General features: G+C 36.1%; 1 protein-coding gene across 2 annotated transcripts in view; it reads right to left on the bottom strand.

The window, feature by feature from the left end:
- Window positions 1–18,786, bottom strand: part of SOX6 (SRY-box transcription factor 6) — a 239,648-nt gene that overhangs the window by 55,995 nt on the left and 164,867 nt on the right. For both annotated transcript variants that reach the window (XM_027737189.2, XM_027737190.2), the window contains exon 9: window positions 3,344–3,493. In XM_027737189.2, coding sequence (XP_027592990.1) covers window positions 3,344–3,493 — 150 coding nt within the window. The remainder of the gene's footprint in view (window positions 1–3,343; window positions 3,494–18,786) is intronic.

Genomic DNA, 18,786 nt, shown 5'->3' with positions numbered 1-18,786 from the left:
TTTTGTTTAGTAAAATAATCTATGCTCTTCCCTCATATAATAGAAGATAAGAATTTCCCTGAATTCAAATTCCTTTACTTACTAGGGTAATGACTGCATATATATGCATTTCAAAATATATTTTATTTTCTACTATTTAATTTTGTATATTTTACAATATTTTATTATATGTCATGTCTTTTGACAGATTTATGTAAAATCAAGAATATTTTCCACATAAATGCTATTCTGCTTCTTATTTGATACTTCCATTTTATTTCTGTATTCTGTAGTCATTTCTGGTGCATTCAATGTTTAGTGTATTTGTATGTTTTATTTGCATAAAGACAGGGAACATTTTCTAAGGGTATGTAAATCTAGTATCAGCACCTTTATATCTGTTGATACTTTTCATATGCAATTGTGGAATAAATTCTCTCTGACATATATCTTGCTTCTGTGCTGTAGGAGAGTAGGTCCATCTAAAAAATATCTTGACTTTTGGAAGAAGACTTATTCAAGCAATAGATTTCTTTGATCAGTATAGACATTCACAATCCAACCTTCTTCCCACTCTTTGAGCTTGTTCCTTCTGCTTAATACTTTAAGCAAGACAGCAGAGCATTTGGCAAACTGTGAAACAGTGATTTCCCGTAGTCAAAGAGCCCAGTAAGACAGATCTCTCATTTAAATTATGCCCGGAGCAGAATTATGCTGGATATAAGAGAATATCGTCCATATTTTAAAACACTGCACCGATCGCTTCAAAACTTAGAATTATGTCAAAATACAATAATGCACCACATTATCTCATCTTTTCCATTCTCCTTAGTGTCAAGTAGTCATTTAGCAAAGCACATCCAGTCATACACAACACATTAAACGGGAAAATGTAACAAACAGGTATCGATAATGCTATCATATCTCCAGTTTTAAACTTTTCAGATAAAACCGCATAACATTTTAATTCTTCCTGACCTTGCAGTGTGCACAAATGTCCACACCTGTTCGGAGGCCAAGTGAGAGCAAAAACTCAAAGGTACAAGGGGCATAGTCCATTCTTTTGTTTTGGGGCTACATTTACATGTGAGCTGTTTCCTTGCACAGATGCAAAGTGGCTTCAATAAATTTCTGCAAGAGTTCAGAGCCCCATTCAGACTACGAAGTTTGCCAGGCTAGGTACCATGAACATGTTTGCATACAAACCTATGCTACAGTGTTCAATTTTTAAACAATTTTCCATCTAGTACTAGTACAATCATGAAAAACCTCTAAACACTGCCAGAACCTGTTGGTTTGTACTATAGACAGCATTCCCATTTCTGAAAAGCTGGTCACTGACTTAAGAAAAACCTATCATTACTTTTTGAAAGACCTGACTTCTGTAAAAGTACTGCATTAGTTCTATAAATAATGCATGTAGTTTATAGAAACAACTGCTTAAAAACAGAGAAAATGTAGAGGATTTGTTAAGCAATGCATGCCCATCAAAACTGCCATGTCTAACAAAGGTAACAACTTGCAACGACTGAATATAGATACTGCTTTTGTACTAATAATTTCTTCATTAGCCATTTGTATTTGTTCACACAAAGCACTTGTAGTTTATCTTTAATATTTTCAATGAAATAGTGTGCTTAATAAAAATAAGAATAAAAAGGCTTCATTTTTATTAATGTATACTTCAGTCCATTCAAGTCACATTATGTAGGGAAACCCCTAAGAATTTGCATGTGGTCAATTTTGTAATAGGACTCAGCTGGAGTTCATTCCATGAACCTGGAATGGTATTGGCCTTGGTTCAAGAAGATATGTGCTTGAATTTAACCAGGGAAAATTTTACTCATATAGTAAAGGTTTGGTTTGGTGTAGATCCATTTGGCTCACTCACTTACAAAATTACTTTTTCACATTAAAGTAGTCAGTAGTATATTCTCAATACCATAAATCACTGGTGTTAGGTATCACTATACTATGGCAACTTTGCTGAAACAGTTGGGCTTTGCTTTTGGTGGCTTCTGTATTGACGGTAACAAACTCTGCATATGTGGTAAATTTCCCTGACTGCTCTCAAACCTGGCATTGGATTACAAGAGGTAAAACATTAGACTAATACACATCTACAGCTAAGTAAAGTGAACGTTTTGCTAAATAAATGTTAGATCTGGCCATAATGGAATAGTTTTTATTTATTAGTACTCTCAGCCTAGCAAAAAAGTGTCACAGAAATTTATCAGTCCAGGCAGAAATATCTATTCACCCACACTTTACCACAATGATTGATGATAATGAAAAAACAAATGATATTTTACTCTCACGTCAAAACATGGGAAAAAAAAAAAAAAAAAAAAAAAAAGAAGAAACCTTCACTTCAAGTGAGTAAAATCTTCCCAGGCTGGTTTGAGGCTAAGGACTGTGTGCCTGTAAGATGTTAGCAGCCAGCAAAAAAAAAAAGGTATTCCCTCCCTCTCCCCACAAAGTCACTATATGCCATCTCTAGATTTATTTTAATAGTTCTGGATTTATAGCGCCATCATTAAAATTGGTAAAACATGTGAATGTTGATGTTTCTTTACAGTTTGAAGTAAATTGCTTCTGAATTCTGGTCTCATGAAATTCTGAACAACCACAGGAGAGCGCAACAATAGAAGTGAACCAGTTCCACCCAAAGGTACTGGCTGCACCACAGACTTCGCGGGGCACACAATGTTCATTTCAGGCTGCTGGCAAATGCCATGTTGTAGCTGCCTGGTTCCAAGGAAGTGAGAATAAGCAGGCACAAGCATTCAGCAATGGCTCAAAACCAACGAGGAGCAGCCCAGTTGTCAGCAGCTGTGTGAAATCAGCAAAAGTCAAATCAATCTGCAGCGACATAATGTTTTCCCCGGAGTCCTGACTTACATGTTATTTTTATGTGGGGCTTTTCCAAAATTGCAGAATTAAGTACAGCTAGAGATCTGTAAAATAATTAGAAGCCCTACAGTCTCTCTCTTACCCTAACAATATAAGCTAGCACCACATTTTAAGATACTCAAGAGTTCGGTGTGAAACAATTCATGAAATGGACTCCATTTATGCACATTACTAGATTACAAACTGAAATCTTGAAAATATCACATTTTACTGATGAATCTGTTGTGCTGCCTGTGGTAGGAAGAGGGACGCCTGGTATTTTTGGAAACAAGAAGTGAATTCTTTCTCTTCCCTTCTCTATACTGATAATACAGCACTGAAACTGAACTTTTTTATTTGAATATTGAAGAACTGTTAACGTGGTTCAGCTTCCAACTGTTAAACAAAAAAAAAGACTGTTTGATTTCACTGTCCTTTTCAAACACCAGTTATTTTCTTTACTGAAAAATACCTTAACTTGAGTTACCGGGCTGGTCCCTCTCTTCTCATTTTTCATCCCAGTGGGTGAAAGTGCCCCTGTCGTATTTGGTGGCTGTGGAGTAGATGGCATTTTGGCTCCAGGAGAAACTTGCATGCTTGCCAGTTGAGCTGCATACAGTTGCTGGAAGACAAGAAGATATACATATATTCCTGCAAAAATTCCTAAAAAAAGAAGCTGTAAATATACTTTTTTTTTTCCTCTGGTGTTTCTTCTCTTAAAGAAGTTAATAGATCTTTTTTAGCTCTTGTTTGTGGCTTTTCCCTTCTTGTTATTTGAAAAAAAGAGGAAAAAAAAAAAGACTATAAAACACTCAAACACCAATCTCTTTTTTCTTAATTTGACTTTTGCTGACTTTTCTTGATTTCTTTTTTTCCTTCTTGCTAATGATCATGGTATTGAGCAAAAAGTTACACTGTGCCTGAATATTAAACACAAAATCGATAATATTATAAGGCTGTTCATAAAATGGAGGTATAAACCCCTGCCAGAAAAAAAAGTACTCCAGGTCTTTCTATTCTCACCCAGAAATGACCCACACACTCCAGAACCTCTACTGAGAGCTGACATAGGAACAGTTTCCTCCCAAAAGGCAGTGCTGCATCTTCTAGACAGCAATGGAAGTTAAGGTAGGCAACAGGGTATGTCTCCATCTCTGTGTACAGTGATATAACTTCTATAAATGCTAATAAGGAATCTGGGCCTTAAAAATTCCCGTAAATAGTGATGAAAATGCAAAAACTTTCTCGTGGAACTTTTCAAAAAGTTCAATGGAAACATAATAAAAGAAACATAATAAAAGTATATTGAAATAAACAATTCCTACCAATAAAAAGTGTTCACTGAACAAAATCAAATAGGTTTAATTTCTTTCCAGTGACCAAATTTAAACCCTCACCTTGAATTAGCATCATGAGTAATCTTCTACCATAAACAGGGAAGATTCCAATCCCTCTTCTACCCATAGATATATATAAACTTTGCCTTATTAATGAGAAAAAAGCCAGGTGGTTTGTATGCAATTTCCAACATTACTATCATTCAGATGGACAAATAAAAAAATTTACAGTAATCAAAAGCAGGCCTTTCAGCACATGTAATTAAATGAAAGCTTAATAAAGAATAATTTGCAAGAGCCAGATGTGCTTATGTCATAATTGTTGCTTTCTTTGGAACAATTTTTCTAATATAACAAGCCCCCACAGAAATGAAAGTTACACAGTGCTGTAAGCTCAGTGACTCAGTGGCGAGACAAATGTGTGAAGGAGGGGCAGAGTCACAACTCTGGGTGACAAGTGAAAACTCTTGTTTGTTTGTTTCCTTCCACTGTTTTTCAATACCACACAGGGACTACAAAAGGATCACAGATTAACATTTTGAAATCAATGGTGTTTAAATATTTTGGCCAATGTACCACATTTTTCCTACACTGGAAGTCAAAAAATGAAAATAGAAAAAAATTCCCAGCTATTGGTGATGTTTTGGAGAATGAAAATGAAGCCTTTTATACAACAGTAAGTGGTTTTTCCACCTACTACTTGGAACTTATCCCTTTTAGCACATTGTTCAGGTCAGTTTATGCTTGCTTAATAGGATGGTCTGCTTAAATGAGAGTAAAAAGCACATTTCACAAACTTTTGAAATCCTGCACACTCTCAGCTCAGAAATAATCAGGCACTGCACTATGAAAGAGATGACACAATAAACTTGAATACAATTCAAAGATAAAACCCAACAATTACAAAGGCTTTCTCAGCGTTCTGTGTTTTGTCTTTTAATACTTTTTTCTTTTTTTTGAATTAGGAACCTATTTGACATCTTCTTCAACTACCTGAAGGAGATTACTTATATTTTACTAGAAGTATACTAAAACTTTAGTACTTAATATACTTTGTACTTCACTTTCAAGAGTGTGAGAGGAATTCTGTGTAAAAACAAACCCAGGTTTATTAACTGAAGTTCAAAAGAATTTTTTCCTCCCTTCTCAGGTAACCTATGAGGGCAAAAAAAAGTTATTCTTTCTACAGTATTCCATTTTTCTTAGAAGATAGAAGTTGATTGTCAATTATGACAACCAAAACAGTGTGGTGGCTTGACCTAGGCTAGCTGCCAGCTGCCCAGCCAGCCACTCTCCTCCTCCCCCACTTCAACAGGATGAGGGAGAAAACAATATGGAAAGCTCTTGGGTCAAGATAAAGACGGGGAGACCTCTTACCTGTTACCATCATGGGCAAAACCGACTTGGCCTGGGGAGAATTAATTTACTTCCATTTACACTGGATCTGGCTGCTGAGAAACAGCCACCCTGCATCCCATCCACTGCCAGCACTGGGCACCACCCTGGGCTCACATGGCAAGTGGAGCTTGTAGCCCACTTGTAGACAAGTAAGCAAAGATGTGTTTGTGATCTCTAAAAGCTGCAGCCCACGGTGTACCTCCCTCTTGAACAGATATTTCAAGATGAACACAAAGATAAAGATGTGACACTAGTCAGAGTAGGACTTGTCGATGATCTGGTGCCTTGGTCCTGTCAGCATTGGCAACAGAAACACCTACAGCACTTTAAGGGTTACAGAGATAACATCAAGAAAAGTGGGCTGTTCTGGTGACTATCTAGGAAATCGCTTGATTTTGGAAATGCAAAAAGAAAAAGCAGAATAAAATTAGAATTCTTCACCACTCCCCTCCCAGGGTGTTGAGGGCTGTATTGGCTGTTCTGCAAGTCCTGTCAGGGAGAAATGTTTCTAAAGCAAGACAGAGAATAACAGAAATTTTATCATTTATGTATCTCTATGTATGTATAATTCATGACTGGATTATTCCAAGGTCTTAGTACTGGCTTTAGCCTGGCATTTCTATAAAGGCATTTTAAAACATAAAAGCAAAATATAAAAATAAGTAACAGTAATTAGCTTCCTGGTCTGTTTAAAACAAAGCTGTTCTGCAAATGACTGCAAATCTTGCAAGAATTCACACCAATGTTAGGAACATTGCTGTGTGGACTGAGAAGATGTATAACTTTTAAATATCAGTTTGTATGGGAAGCTAGGCAGTCTGGAAAAATGCATGCACAACACCACTGCAGGGACAGAATGGATATTTTTGCAAACACCACTACTATGGCTTAAAATGGTAATTTAGGACCTCACATTGGGATGGTCAGGTTGTGATGCTTTTATTTGCAAGATTAAGGAGAGGAATAAAACCCAAACATTGAATGAATGTTGACTGTTAACTTTTAAGGCTCAAAAGCAAAAGTTTCAATGGAATTTTTTCAATTGACATTCTAACCTACCAACTATTTTACTACTAAGTAAAAAAATTAAACTACCTCAAACACTGAAACATAGCTCCTTTTTGATCTATTTATGGCTATCACATAAAGAGAAGAGCATTTCACAATCCTTTTGCCAACCACTGACTCTCAAGAAGGCTCTTGATTACAAATTAGATATTCAAAACCATCAAGTATTCATGATTGTTTTAAGAAGCCTTAAAAATGTATAGCCTGGTTTTGTTTTTTTAAAGAGGTCACTAAGTTAGATTCTTACAATCCAATTCTCAGCATCTAAATATAAGTAGGGCTGATTTTGAATTACTGAGTGCTCCTGAATAGTTAACAATTTTAAAAACCAGCTTGCTTAAGGTACATGAACAAGGAGGTAGCTTTACAATTTCCAGAACCAGGTTTTTTGTAATGTCATGCTTTGATGCTGAAGAACGGGACTTTGAAATGCCACAAGTCTCAAGGCAATGGCAAGTGAAGTCTCACATTTAAGCACCTATGAACTTACAGGCTCACAGACCTAAGCACTTATTGCTGAAATCTTATGCCAGTTGTAATCAACTAATAATCCAAAAGTTGCAGCTCACTGTGAGTCTGAATGATGTTCATCTACTTTAAAAAATTACCCAACAAGTGGGAAAGTGCTGTACTCGGTGTGTGTACAGAACAGCACAAATGCACACTGATTTTTTTACCTGGAAACAGCAGAGTTCACACTAAGCTTTTGTTACAGCTTAGAGCTACCATTCAAGAAGAACTGAATAACTAACAAATATAATAATCCAGTGGTGATGGTGATGGTGTTTACTGCTTCAGAAATTGGCTATGGAATTGGATTAATGATTTCCATTTCACTTTTCTTATAAAAAGTATTATCCGTGATCTAAAATTTTTTTGAAAAGCTATGAACTAATCATAGCCATTTTGACTGATCCAAATGTAAAATCTTTCTTAATGCCACCTAAGTTTCACAATGCCTTTGTGAGATATTTTCATGACACAGTAGGAAAACTGCCTTTGCTGCCAGTGTTCATTCATGCTTTACCGGAAGACAAAGGCCTTAGGCTCACACATCCCTCCCACAACTTTCAACATTTTTTCAACTTGATTTTTCAACTAGCTTTCAATAATCAAAACACTTTCACTGGCTCAGGCCCCTTTCCTTATAAGTTTTCACTTGCACATAGGCCTGTGACATTCCTGGGCACATTCTCTGGTAAATGACACTGAGCACAGAAAATAAGCACAGAGCAAAGCTTTCTATGCACCAGACATTTCCGTTTCTTTTACAGCAGGAATATTCATACCTGTCTCTTGGGCTGCAGCATCTGTGTCTAAAAGAATGAATTAAAATGAAGAATTCTGAGAATGAAATGTTACAGAAGTGACACATGGTGAGGAAAATAGAATGGGCCTTAAATCGACACAGTTAAGGGTGGTTTGCGCTGACAGCTTGTTAACTTTGTGACAGGCTGTTTTACCACCTAACACAGAATTAGGATTGTCATAGAATCATAGAATCACTAAAGTGGAAAAGACCTCTAAGACCACCAAGTCCAACCATTAGCCTTGCCCTGCCATGTTCACCACTAAACCATGTCCCCAAGTGCCACATTCATATCATAACCTTCTTACAAGGGGCTTGTCAGTGACAGGCCCTATGCAAAAGGTTTTTGTGAGAAGATACAATACAGAGAAAGCGATTAACTTCTGCACAGAAGAGAGACAGTTTCTTCAGATGTAAGATCTCAGGGAGGAAATGGAGAGAACAGTTGCACTCTATACAGGAACAAAAAGTCAAGGGCTAAAGACATTTCAACTGACTGTGCAGTGAGGGAGTATTTGGTCACAGCAGCGGGGATCTGATTCAGATGTTATTCTTTGCAGCACAATTCTGAAGAAGCTGTAGTAAAGCCATATGTGAAATATGGAGATAAAAAGAGGGGTTGCAATACTCAGTGTAGGAGATCTAAGTGCGGATGATGAGAGCTGGCCTACCACGATAAATTGCAGTGGATGTACATGGAAGATGCATCACAAAGAATTTCAATAGAAGGTGGTTCGACTGAAGGAGAAGGACGGGACCTGTTCTAGAAACTTTTACCCTTTTATTTTCTTTTCTCAGGAAAAAATGTTAAATTTTATGAACCCTGATTAATTCTAAATTCTTCCATTACTAAAAATGGAAGTCCTATGTTGCATCTTCAACAAATACATTTGCTACAGTAAATGAAACTGAACAATAAAGCTACTGAGAATCAAGTGAGAATCCCTATTTGTCAGCATTTTAAATGAATTGTGCAAAGCTGAAATATCTTATTTATAGAGATGAAAGTTCAGCTATTTAGACAATGAGTAATTTGGTTTCTAAAGATGAAAAACTCTAAGGAGTGACTGCAAGTGCTGTTGAAATCCTGCACTACAAGAGGTAATGCGGTTATTTTTTCCGTAGTATATTTAGTAAGTAGTGTTGCAAAGCTATAATACCAGAATTTTCCTTCTGAGTACATAACATACAATAATAATACTTAGAACTGTCTGATGACAACGAGTTTTTATAAGTTCACCAAAACCAGCAACATCTTCACTATTTCCAGCACACATTTCTGAAAAGAAGCTACAAATAAAAATAAAAATAAAAACTTCAGTGGGATTTCTTACTTTTAATTATTGTTGTAGTGGTGTTTAAAATAAGCTTGATGTCAAACAGATTGAAGGAAAGAGAGTCTCTGAAAAAGCTTTTCTTCTGTTTGGAGGAAGAGCAGATTAGTGTTCACACCCATGTTTTGGGTGTCACAGATAATAGCTATGGAAATAAAGGTTAAGTGTTGTCCTGAGACTGATGTCACAGGTATAAACTTCAGCAGTTCAGGAAATGTAAACTTTTCAAAAAACAGTGTAGAAGCATAAATATCCTACTCCAAAATTTCAGAAAGATCTTGATCTAAGTGCAAGAACTGTTTCTAAAATCATATTAATTGTACACATTCCTTCCTATTCTTATATGATATATAAATATCATTTTTTGTATTGGCGTGTCTTTTGTACTAAATACATTCAGTGACTAGCACTGTAGTTGAGTGCTCTACTGTAGCATCAAGGTAAGAAATGGGGTTATAGATTTATGTATATATATAAAAAGTAAATACATAAATAAATAAATAAAAAGCATTCGGTTACTTTTCTCTTTATTTTAGGATGCTTCTCATGTAGATCTTTAGAGTGAGAGGTAGGTTAACAGAAAAAGACATCCAGAAACACAAGACAGCCTAAGTAACTCATCAGCAGCTTAACCATGTGACAAACCCAGGGGCAACTCGAAGGCAGCTCCGGCCTTTGGAGTCTGCCAAGCAGCCAGATGCCATCACCAGAAAAACACCTTCCAAGGCTCAGCATCTGTGTCCTAGCAGTGCTCTCGACACAAAAGGAAAGGAGGAGGAGAAGACAGAGATAGAAAGGTGCACAGAAAATTGTTAAAGAAATGCACAAACACATGATAGCAACTCTCATTTGAATTCAAAAAATCTAAAACTTGGAAAATCAAAGCTTTTGAAAAAAAAAAACAAGATCCCTCCAAATCAAAAGATTGAATATTTGATGGCAAAAGTGTATGTTTTCTTTTGTTGCTGTTACCTGTTAAAACAGTGTATTTTATAAATTTATTATGATGAAATTTGGATGTCTCAGTAGAATTTTCTCAGTTTTCCTAAGAAAAATGTTAACAAATCAAAATAAAGTGAGTTTTATAGATCTGCTATGACTATGGCCAGGCCCTCCTCTCAATTTCAGATGTGCCACCACACAGACAATAAATAAATAGTATCTTACTATTTAAGAACTAACAAGTATGCAATATCAAATTAACTCACAATTTTATGCTAAATAACTGAGAACTACTCAGCTTTACACAGATATATCTGAAAGGGCACTGATCAAGTACAGCTACACGATGTTGGAATAACAATTACAGAAAAAGTGTTTAATTTAGAAACACGATAAATAATAAATAATAATATATTGAAAATACTTCTTTTTCTCTACAGAATCCATGCCATAATATATGTACATGGTTTCCTCATAACAGCATCACTTTTTTCTTTTCCCTGCTTGCGCATGCCTAATGTGTCCATAGCAGACATAACATTCTGATTTTGAACACCCATATATCACCCTGCTGCAGAGTCTGCTAATCATTATAGAGCATGAATATTCTCTGCATCTTCTCATAATACACCAAATACCTTTGCAAAAAGGCGTTAAGGTGCAACACAAACAGGCAGCTAATGAATTATCATAACTAATGTCATAATAACAAAGATTGTTGCAGTGATTATTTATGCGCTTGCTGACTAATGTGCTCTCCGATTTATTAAAACCCAATATGTGCAAACAAACTAACTGTATTTGTGAAAATACAAATAACACATTTTGTAGTCATAGATGAAGTTAGAAGCGTTCAGTTTTCCCTATACCTCCATGACTATGAAAAAAATTCTTTCTTAGCTAAAAGAATGCTTTTACCAGTTATTCAGATTCATTCACTTCAGGTTTGGGGTTTTATTTTTAATGATTAGCACCAGTAATTTCAGTGTTTGTCAGTTGCTGTTATATATATTGTCAAGGGAAACTTTTCTGTGGCCCTAAATTCCACTCAATTCCTGTCTCCTTAGGAGACACACATGCCTGTATTATTTCACTCTCAAGCAGCAAAGGAACAGTTACCTAATTTCACCGTTGAGTCTGCCAGTTCCAACTTCTTTTACTGACCACAAATTCATTGTACTGGTTCAGAAAAAGAAAAATCATTCTCATCTCTTCTGCTGCCCTGCTGTGGCTAATGGCCAACCCATACTGAAAATAAAAGAATCTCTCCACATTTCAGATACTGTGGATTGTATTGTTGTAGTACTGCAAAATAACAGCTTTATTTTGTTAAAAGGGCCTAACTTTAAGTGGACCATGGAATATTTATGGCTCTCAGTAGTCCTTTGAAAGAGTTATCTTATGTTTTTATGCCGATCATGGGTCAGAGGTTCAAATCAGCACTTCTTTCTGTCACTCCTTATATGTTTTACTATAATTTACAGCTCAGCAAGAGGACTCATAAAACAAAAGTGTCTATTTTACTTCAGCAACTAATTCTAGCTAATCAAAGCTTTCCAGCAAAACAACCCAGCATGAAACTCTGCGTGGAAAATATGCAGAGAACAAAGCGTTTTGTCAAATAACACATCTCATGATGTAAACACATATGTCTCTTATAGGAAATTTTATCGCTTCCACATTATCGGCACACAAAAGGAGCATTCTTGTCGCAGACCTGGTGCGACTGTGGAGCCATCGTCATTGGAAACAAGAGCCTGATTAGGTTCCCACACAGATATGAATAGATTTTCTTTTTTTAGTGTAATGCTGCCTTTCTTATTTCTTAAACAGACTAGTAATTGTGGCTGTAAAAACAGTGAATTGTGTTTGGACGACATTTGTTTCTTCATATTTTTTTTAGCTACCCAGTGACACCAATTATCCCATATGGTTGTCCTCTTCTGGAAAGTCTGAGTTAATCCACAGCTGTGAAGATGAAGACGCACCCAGCAGGCTCTAAATCTGGTGGGTCTCTTGTCTGTTAATAAAGTCCACAGTCTGCTGGACAGATGTTAAGAGGATCTGTTAAATAAGTCAGTGACAAAGACACAGACTTCTGCTGGGGAAAATAATCAGCAAAACCATATCTATTCTTCATAGTTTTTCATTTCTTTCTTCATGTTTTGGTGAAGAAAATTTTCCTTACTTGACAGAGGAGTCCCACAAAACATACGATAGGTGGTGCTCAAAATATGAATGGACTAAAAGATCGCATTGACGTGAGTTCTGAACAAATGATAGATCTTTTTGTCCTTGACTTATTCTTGCATGCTGTGGTTCCTACACTATTATTTTAAGTTTGGGTTCATTGGTCATATTATGGTGGGAGCCTGAATAGGTATTTTCAGCTATAAAATATCTCCTTAAATTTTTACTGTAAAGAGAAATGTAAACTGAAGATGAAATTACCATGTGACTAATTTTTGTTAAAAGTTATTAACATTACCTTTTCTTAAATAAAGGAATTACAGATGATGTTTTTGTCCCCAGGGCTCATGCTAATGTTCGAGGTTGGGGGGGAGGGGAACCACCACGGAAAAACGTGGAATGAGAAGATACCTGCAGTAAGATCCACATTTAGAACCTTACTAACTTTTCCCTATCCCCACCTGTTTCTCATTGTGGCCTGACAGCACAGACATTCAACCTCAAAGTCTCTCTCAGTTACAGTCATGTAAATTTGGAGAAATATTACAGACCTAAAATATATGCACCAGCGCAATAAAGAATTAACTTGCCTTCAGGCATGTGTGCATTAAGGTGTTCTTAAAATCACTTCTGTTTCATTTGTAAACTGTATTTCTTGTTCTTTTGACCTCATCCTGCTTTGACGTAATGAAGTAGAAGTGTTCATCAAAACAGCTCTCTCTGCTTTGCTTCCTAAATGCAGGAACTTTGATGTAGGCATCATTCCTGAGATCATGCCCCTTAGAAATCAAATGGCCTTGATTCCATTGAATTATGACAATTAAATGCAATCTCTCTACAACTGCCTTTTCACAACCTGTTTACTGTAAAGCTGTGGACAAAGCCAAGAAAGAATATTTAGAGCTCAAATAAATTACCAATCACTGCAAGTAGGTAAGACAATGTATATAATTTGGCACCTGGCAGTTGCCTCTGTAATATTGTGTTTGTTTCCCCTTAGGAAGTAAAGCTGCTGGTTTATTAGTTTTACTGCACCTTGACAAGTTTTCAAGATATAATGTCACCCCATCACCCTATGAGGCTGCTGGGAATTTTTAATGAGACAGTATGAAAATTGTGAAAGAAAAGTTTACTCTCTGCAAAAAACATTAATTCAAAAATATATCTTTAAAAAGTTATATAATTACATATAATACAATAGCACAGAATATATGTAGCATTTTATCTATTAAAAGAAAATGACTACTCAGCTCACAGTGTCTGTGATATTTAAATGAGACTTTCAATTATTTTCAATGCCACCAAGTCAAAAATCTAACCCTGTGAAATATAAGTACTGGTCCTCAGGCCCCCAGAGAGAAAACTATATTTCTGCCATGTCAGAAAAGAACAAAGGGCAGTCCAAAAGCTGATAGGGGAAACAGAGTAACAGCTACCAAAACAAACAAACAAAACCAAAACAACAACAAAAAACACAACACACCCCTCAAAAAAAACCCAAACCCACACATATATACAAAATTGAAAGCCTTCTGTAGCAAATATGGAGCTCTTACTTTCTGAAGAACAATTCCCTTGTGAAGTCACTGACTGGAAGGAGAGGCAAAAATCCTCACTGACTTGGCAGCCGTGTCTCACCTCATTTCACTCTTTTTATTTTTTTTTCCCCTTTCCAAACAGACTGAGTGTTGGTCTTCTGAGAATATGATGCTAAGCCACTTTTCCTGTAGAGTTTTTAAACTGGGCCTCTGAGAAAGGGTTTGATACAATTCAATGACTGAAGTAATACCTTTGTCCATCTGAGCATTAAATGGCCCATTGAAATACAGCTTAGTTAGAATTTCAGTAAATGGTGCTTTCTATTTTTTTTTTTATTATTATTCCTTTCCCAACAGATTACAGTCTGTATCTGAAAATGAAGTTCAATCACTTTTGGTTGCCTCTCAGGTCAGGCCCTTTAGCCAGTGTTAATTAAATATAACCCCTTCAGAATATCGGAGGTTAAATGAGAGCAACAAACTGGTCTTCTTCAAAATATTACTTCATGCTCTCCAAAAAAGCTGTAATATGTTTGGGAGGGCCCTCATTTAAACACATTGGTCTTAACAATAAAAATGTATTGGGGGTGGGAGGGGGGAATCATGCTAAATGCTGTTTTATCCAACAGCTAGTAATCAGAAAACATTAAGCACCTATTTCCATGCAATATACCGCATCTATTGTGTTTAAATAACACACACCATAAAGGAAAGTGCTGCAGCAGACTATTTAGGCTGTATCAGCACATACAGCAGAATTTTCTACTTGATAAAGTGAAACTATAAAGAATCAATACATAAGTCAGACAGCTTCCATACCTAATATTCTTCCCCGTAGCTATTAGAAGTTCACATTTCTGTCTCTAGTAGGCATGAACATTAGTATACCTTCAATTTTATGTATTCAGTCACATTTTGCTGTCTGTTCCATACAACTTGACTAGAGCATGAAATTGGAAAGTAACTGAAGTTGTCTTTTTTCCATCGTAATGATTTTAAAGGAAAATGGGAGGGGTAAGTTATTTGTTTGCTGCCTTGTAAAAAGTTTCCTGAAGTATTCATAATAATTTTACTATTAAATTAGTCGAAAGAAAGCTTTTTAACACATGGTAATTAGTCTTGTCTTTCTGAACATGACTTTACTGTAAATACTCCTCCTTGACTATGCCTTTGTCCCAAGATTCCTTAGAAGAACGCAACCAAGCGATAATTCAGCATTATTGCTGCTTCAGTGCACTAATCGCTTAAAGAGCAGCAAGGACCCCATGTTTACTGCCACAAGGCTCCTACAGCCTCCCGGCCTAAGGCAGGCTTCCCAGCCCAGCAGCATCCAGATGTCAAGAGGAATATCCAGGTCCTGATGCAGCATGCCGCTCCATTCCAGTATGGCCTAAACATCTGTTTCATCTGCTGGCGTACAACCTGCTGAATACACTGAGACTGCCACACGAAGCAGGGAATTGAAGGAGGGTGGGAATGAAACACTGCAGTTTGCACAGCTCAGTATACATATCACTAAAAAACCCTATACAGGCAAAAAAATTGACACAAAATGTTTGGAACCCCAAAACTGGAATTTGATCGTTTGCTCTCTAGACTGAAAATCTAGAAAATATGACGATCATTAAAAAAAAAAAAAACAACAAGAAACCCCTTTCTACACAATATATGCTTAGCATTTTTTCTCCTAATGGGGGAACAGACCATAACACATAAGCATCTCATCTTACTAACTTTACTCTGGTTTAATTCCTTATGGTGTAAGAAAAGTACAAAATAAGGAAAAGTACAGTAGTGTGTAACAAAAAGTGCTTGTTGTGCTTATAGCAAATGCTCTTTAAAAAAAAAAAAAAAAAAAACAGAACTTAAAAATAAGATAAACCTAGGCATCTCTTACATATTTATAATTTCCTATAGATAGTAACTCAGGAACTCAAAAACAATAAGCGTCTTTTGTCTAAAAGATAGGAGTATGTAAACATTGACATTTTATCTTGAGGCATGACAAAAACAGCAAACATTTTTAGTTGATCTAGATTAAGTTCTGACAGGGAATAAAGGAGTGCTAACTGTTCTCATCTCTTCCACTTTGTGTATCTATTCTCTCGTATTTTTGCTAGCAACAATAATGGAATAGTTGCCTGCTCCCATGCAAATTCTTTGAGTTGTTTATGAAAGCAAGATCAAAGCCCAAACTGAGAGTGCCTCTTTTTTTGCTGTATTTTTTCCTCAAGAGAAGGACCTAATGAGAGGCTGTTAAACTTGCAGTCTTGCTCTGCACTTACAGAGCAGGAGCATTCTGCAACCTCCCAGCTTATCCTTTTCTCTGGCCAGCCTGGAGACATGGTTCACCTCTCTGTGCCTTGAAACAGGAGCACAGAAGGCAGGAGGGACCAAACACTTCCGCGTCCCACCTCCGCACAGGGTCAGCACCTGTACCCAGAAAGGAGGTATCATCTCTCAGACTTTCCATTTAAACTCACCCACCCTCTGTGAACCTGAGCAAGTCAACATTTTCTCTGTGCTCCTCATGAAATGGATACACTGCTGCTGCATTACTACAGCATCTGAACTAGGTATATCTGAATACAATCATAAAGTATTTCTAGTACAGATAAAACGTGAGCATTAATAAAACTGCTATTTTAATAAAATATTGTAAATATCAAGTAAAAAAAGATTCTAAAATCTTCATCAAATATCTATAGCTATTCCCTCTGCAGGAGGATAGCAGAAACATCAGTAAAATCTTTCTCTTAAGCACAAAGGTTTGCATTCCTTCATTTAATGCTGTCAGATTACCGACACACTACTTTTTGATCACAATTCTCCTGTTATTTACCATGCACAGGAAAGAACACAATAGCCTTATCTTTGTGGTTCTCCCAGGTTATATGTTGTTCTACACATCTTAGTTACTCACAAAAAAAAACTTTAACATTTTTTATGATTTTACAAAATAACTGTGACAAGCTCTGTTTGTCAAAAACAATAACGTTTTTGATATGGAAGGAGACAGGCAAGTCTGCCTAAATACCTCTGGTAGAAAGCCAGTCACAGCAAAGGACAACTGTATTTGCTTGAAAAATAATTTCTAGTTTCCAGTGGATAATGGAAAGAAAAAATGAGAAATGTTAAAGTTGAATCTGTACATGATTTTTCTATTAGAACTTGCTATTGTCATTTTCATGGCATAAATTCTAACTCATAAAAATTGTGGGTAGCACCAAAGTTACCAGACTAACAAGCTCACTTAGGAAAAGAAACAAGGACAAGATAGCATAGCTCCAAAGATACCTGCAAACAAAGGCTGTAGTGTTTTAAACTCCGTCTCTTGCATCCAAGGAAAGTGAATAAGCAGTATTTTTTTAAACTAAAAATATAAACAGATCTATCAGGAAAATATGAAAATATAACCAGATGGTTGCATCATAGTTCAGGTTTTTTAATTCACTTAATGCTACTATAATACCTTCTCTGATAACACTGTAAATCAAATTATTCATAGGAATTTAAAATGTATTCTGGTATTTTTTTAGAAGTTTTTCCCAAAAAATCTGGGTTTTATTCTTTACTGCTAATATAAAATATTTTTAACAATAAATGTGAGAGGTCTATATGAAAAGCAGTTAACTAACAAATTCAGACAGTTTCACATACTTTATCTGTAGAAATGTGTTCTACACTAAAGCTAGTGTAGAAAAAAGAAACTTTTTAAAAAGGACCACTGTGATAAGGGAAATAAAATTATATGATTGAGAAGCAATTAATTACAGTAAGTTTGCTGAAGGGATGATAGCTATCAAAGCTTATCAAATTTTGCATTTCAGAATTTCAGATATTTATTTTAAAAAATGTTCACATATAGATAGGCTTTGTGAGAGAAGTCAGGAGTTTCATTCAGTCTCATGTCAGCAGGATTACAAGCAATTATGAGTAGCTGCTTGTTGAGCTGTGTGAAATGAGTTGGTGAATGTATTTCCTAGTAAGCATATGTCCATATCACTGGTATGATTACCAGTAATGTAGACAATCTTAGTTGAAGGGGTCTAAAAACATAATTATTCTTCTAATCCTATAGGGGATTAAATCAATTCAGGATAGAAGATGGTTGTGCAACTGCTGCTTCTAGAGTACACCTTCTAGGTCTGTCAACCAGGCAGCAGAGAGGAAAACCAAGGCAAAAGTAAGAAAAAAGGAAACCAGGACATGGAAAAAATAAGTGGCAAAAAGTCTTCCCTAGAAATATATTTTTAAATCTGGCTTAAGTTGGTGGGTTCATTCACTCTCCAACCAGCCAGATGGAGAAATTGTCTGACGTTTCCCTGTGTAGAATTGCACAGATACAGAACACGAAAATTGAACACTCACCACTGCTAAGCACACTGAGAAGCAAAAGCACTACAATTAAATTTATACATGCTCCCATAACAGAATAATGAGATCCCATCCTAGTAATAAGTGGGTGCAGGTCAGAAAAAAGGAGAGTCCCACTTAAACTACCTCTCTCAATTCCCACATCTGAATCCCCATCTTGGAAGAGAAGATGCCAAGACAACCCTACATTTAAGATCTGAATATTTGAAAGTGCTGCTTGGGATTTGAAACTGTAATATTTTCTTACTTTTATAAGAGACACAGTTCATGTGGTAGCTCACAGCCATTCTATAATTTTCACTAGCAAAAATGGACAGAAGACAGGGCTATAATAAATATATACTGGCTCTACTGATCAGGAGAAGCTTTATCAGTCAGCTGGGGCACATCTGGGAAAAAAAGTCACTCAGGTGCATCTCTAG

Source organism: Pipra filicauda, unplaced genomic scaffold (genome assembly GCF_003945595.2).
Source record: "Pipra filicauda isolate LSUMZ 115617 unplaced genomic scaffold, ASM394559v2 scaffold26_size5592650_pilon, whole genome shotgun sequence".
Classification (NCBI taxonomy): Eukaryota; Metazoa; Chordata; class Aves; order Passeriformes; family Pipridae; genus Pipra; species Pipra filicauda.
This window is presented reverse-complemented; position numbering and strand designations above follow the sequence as displayed.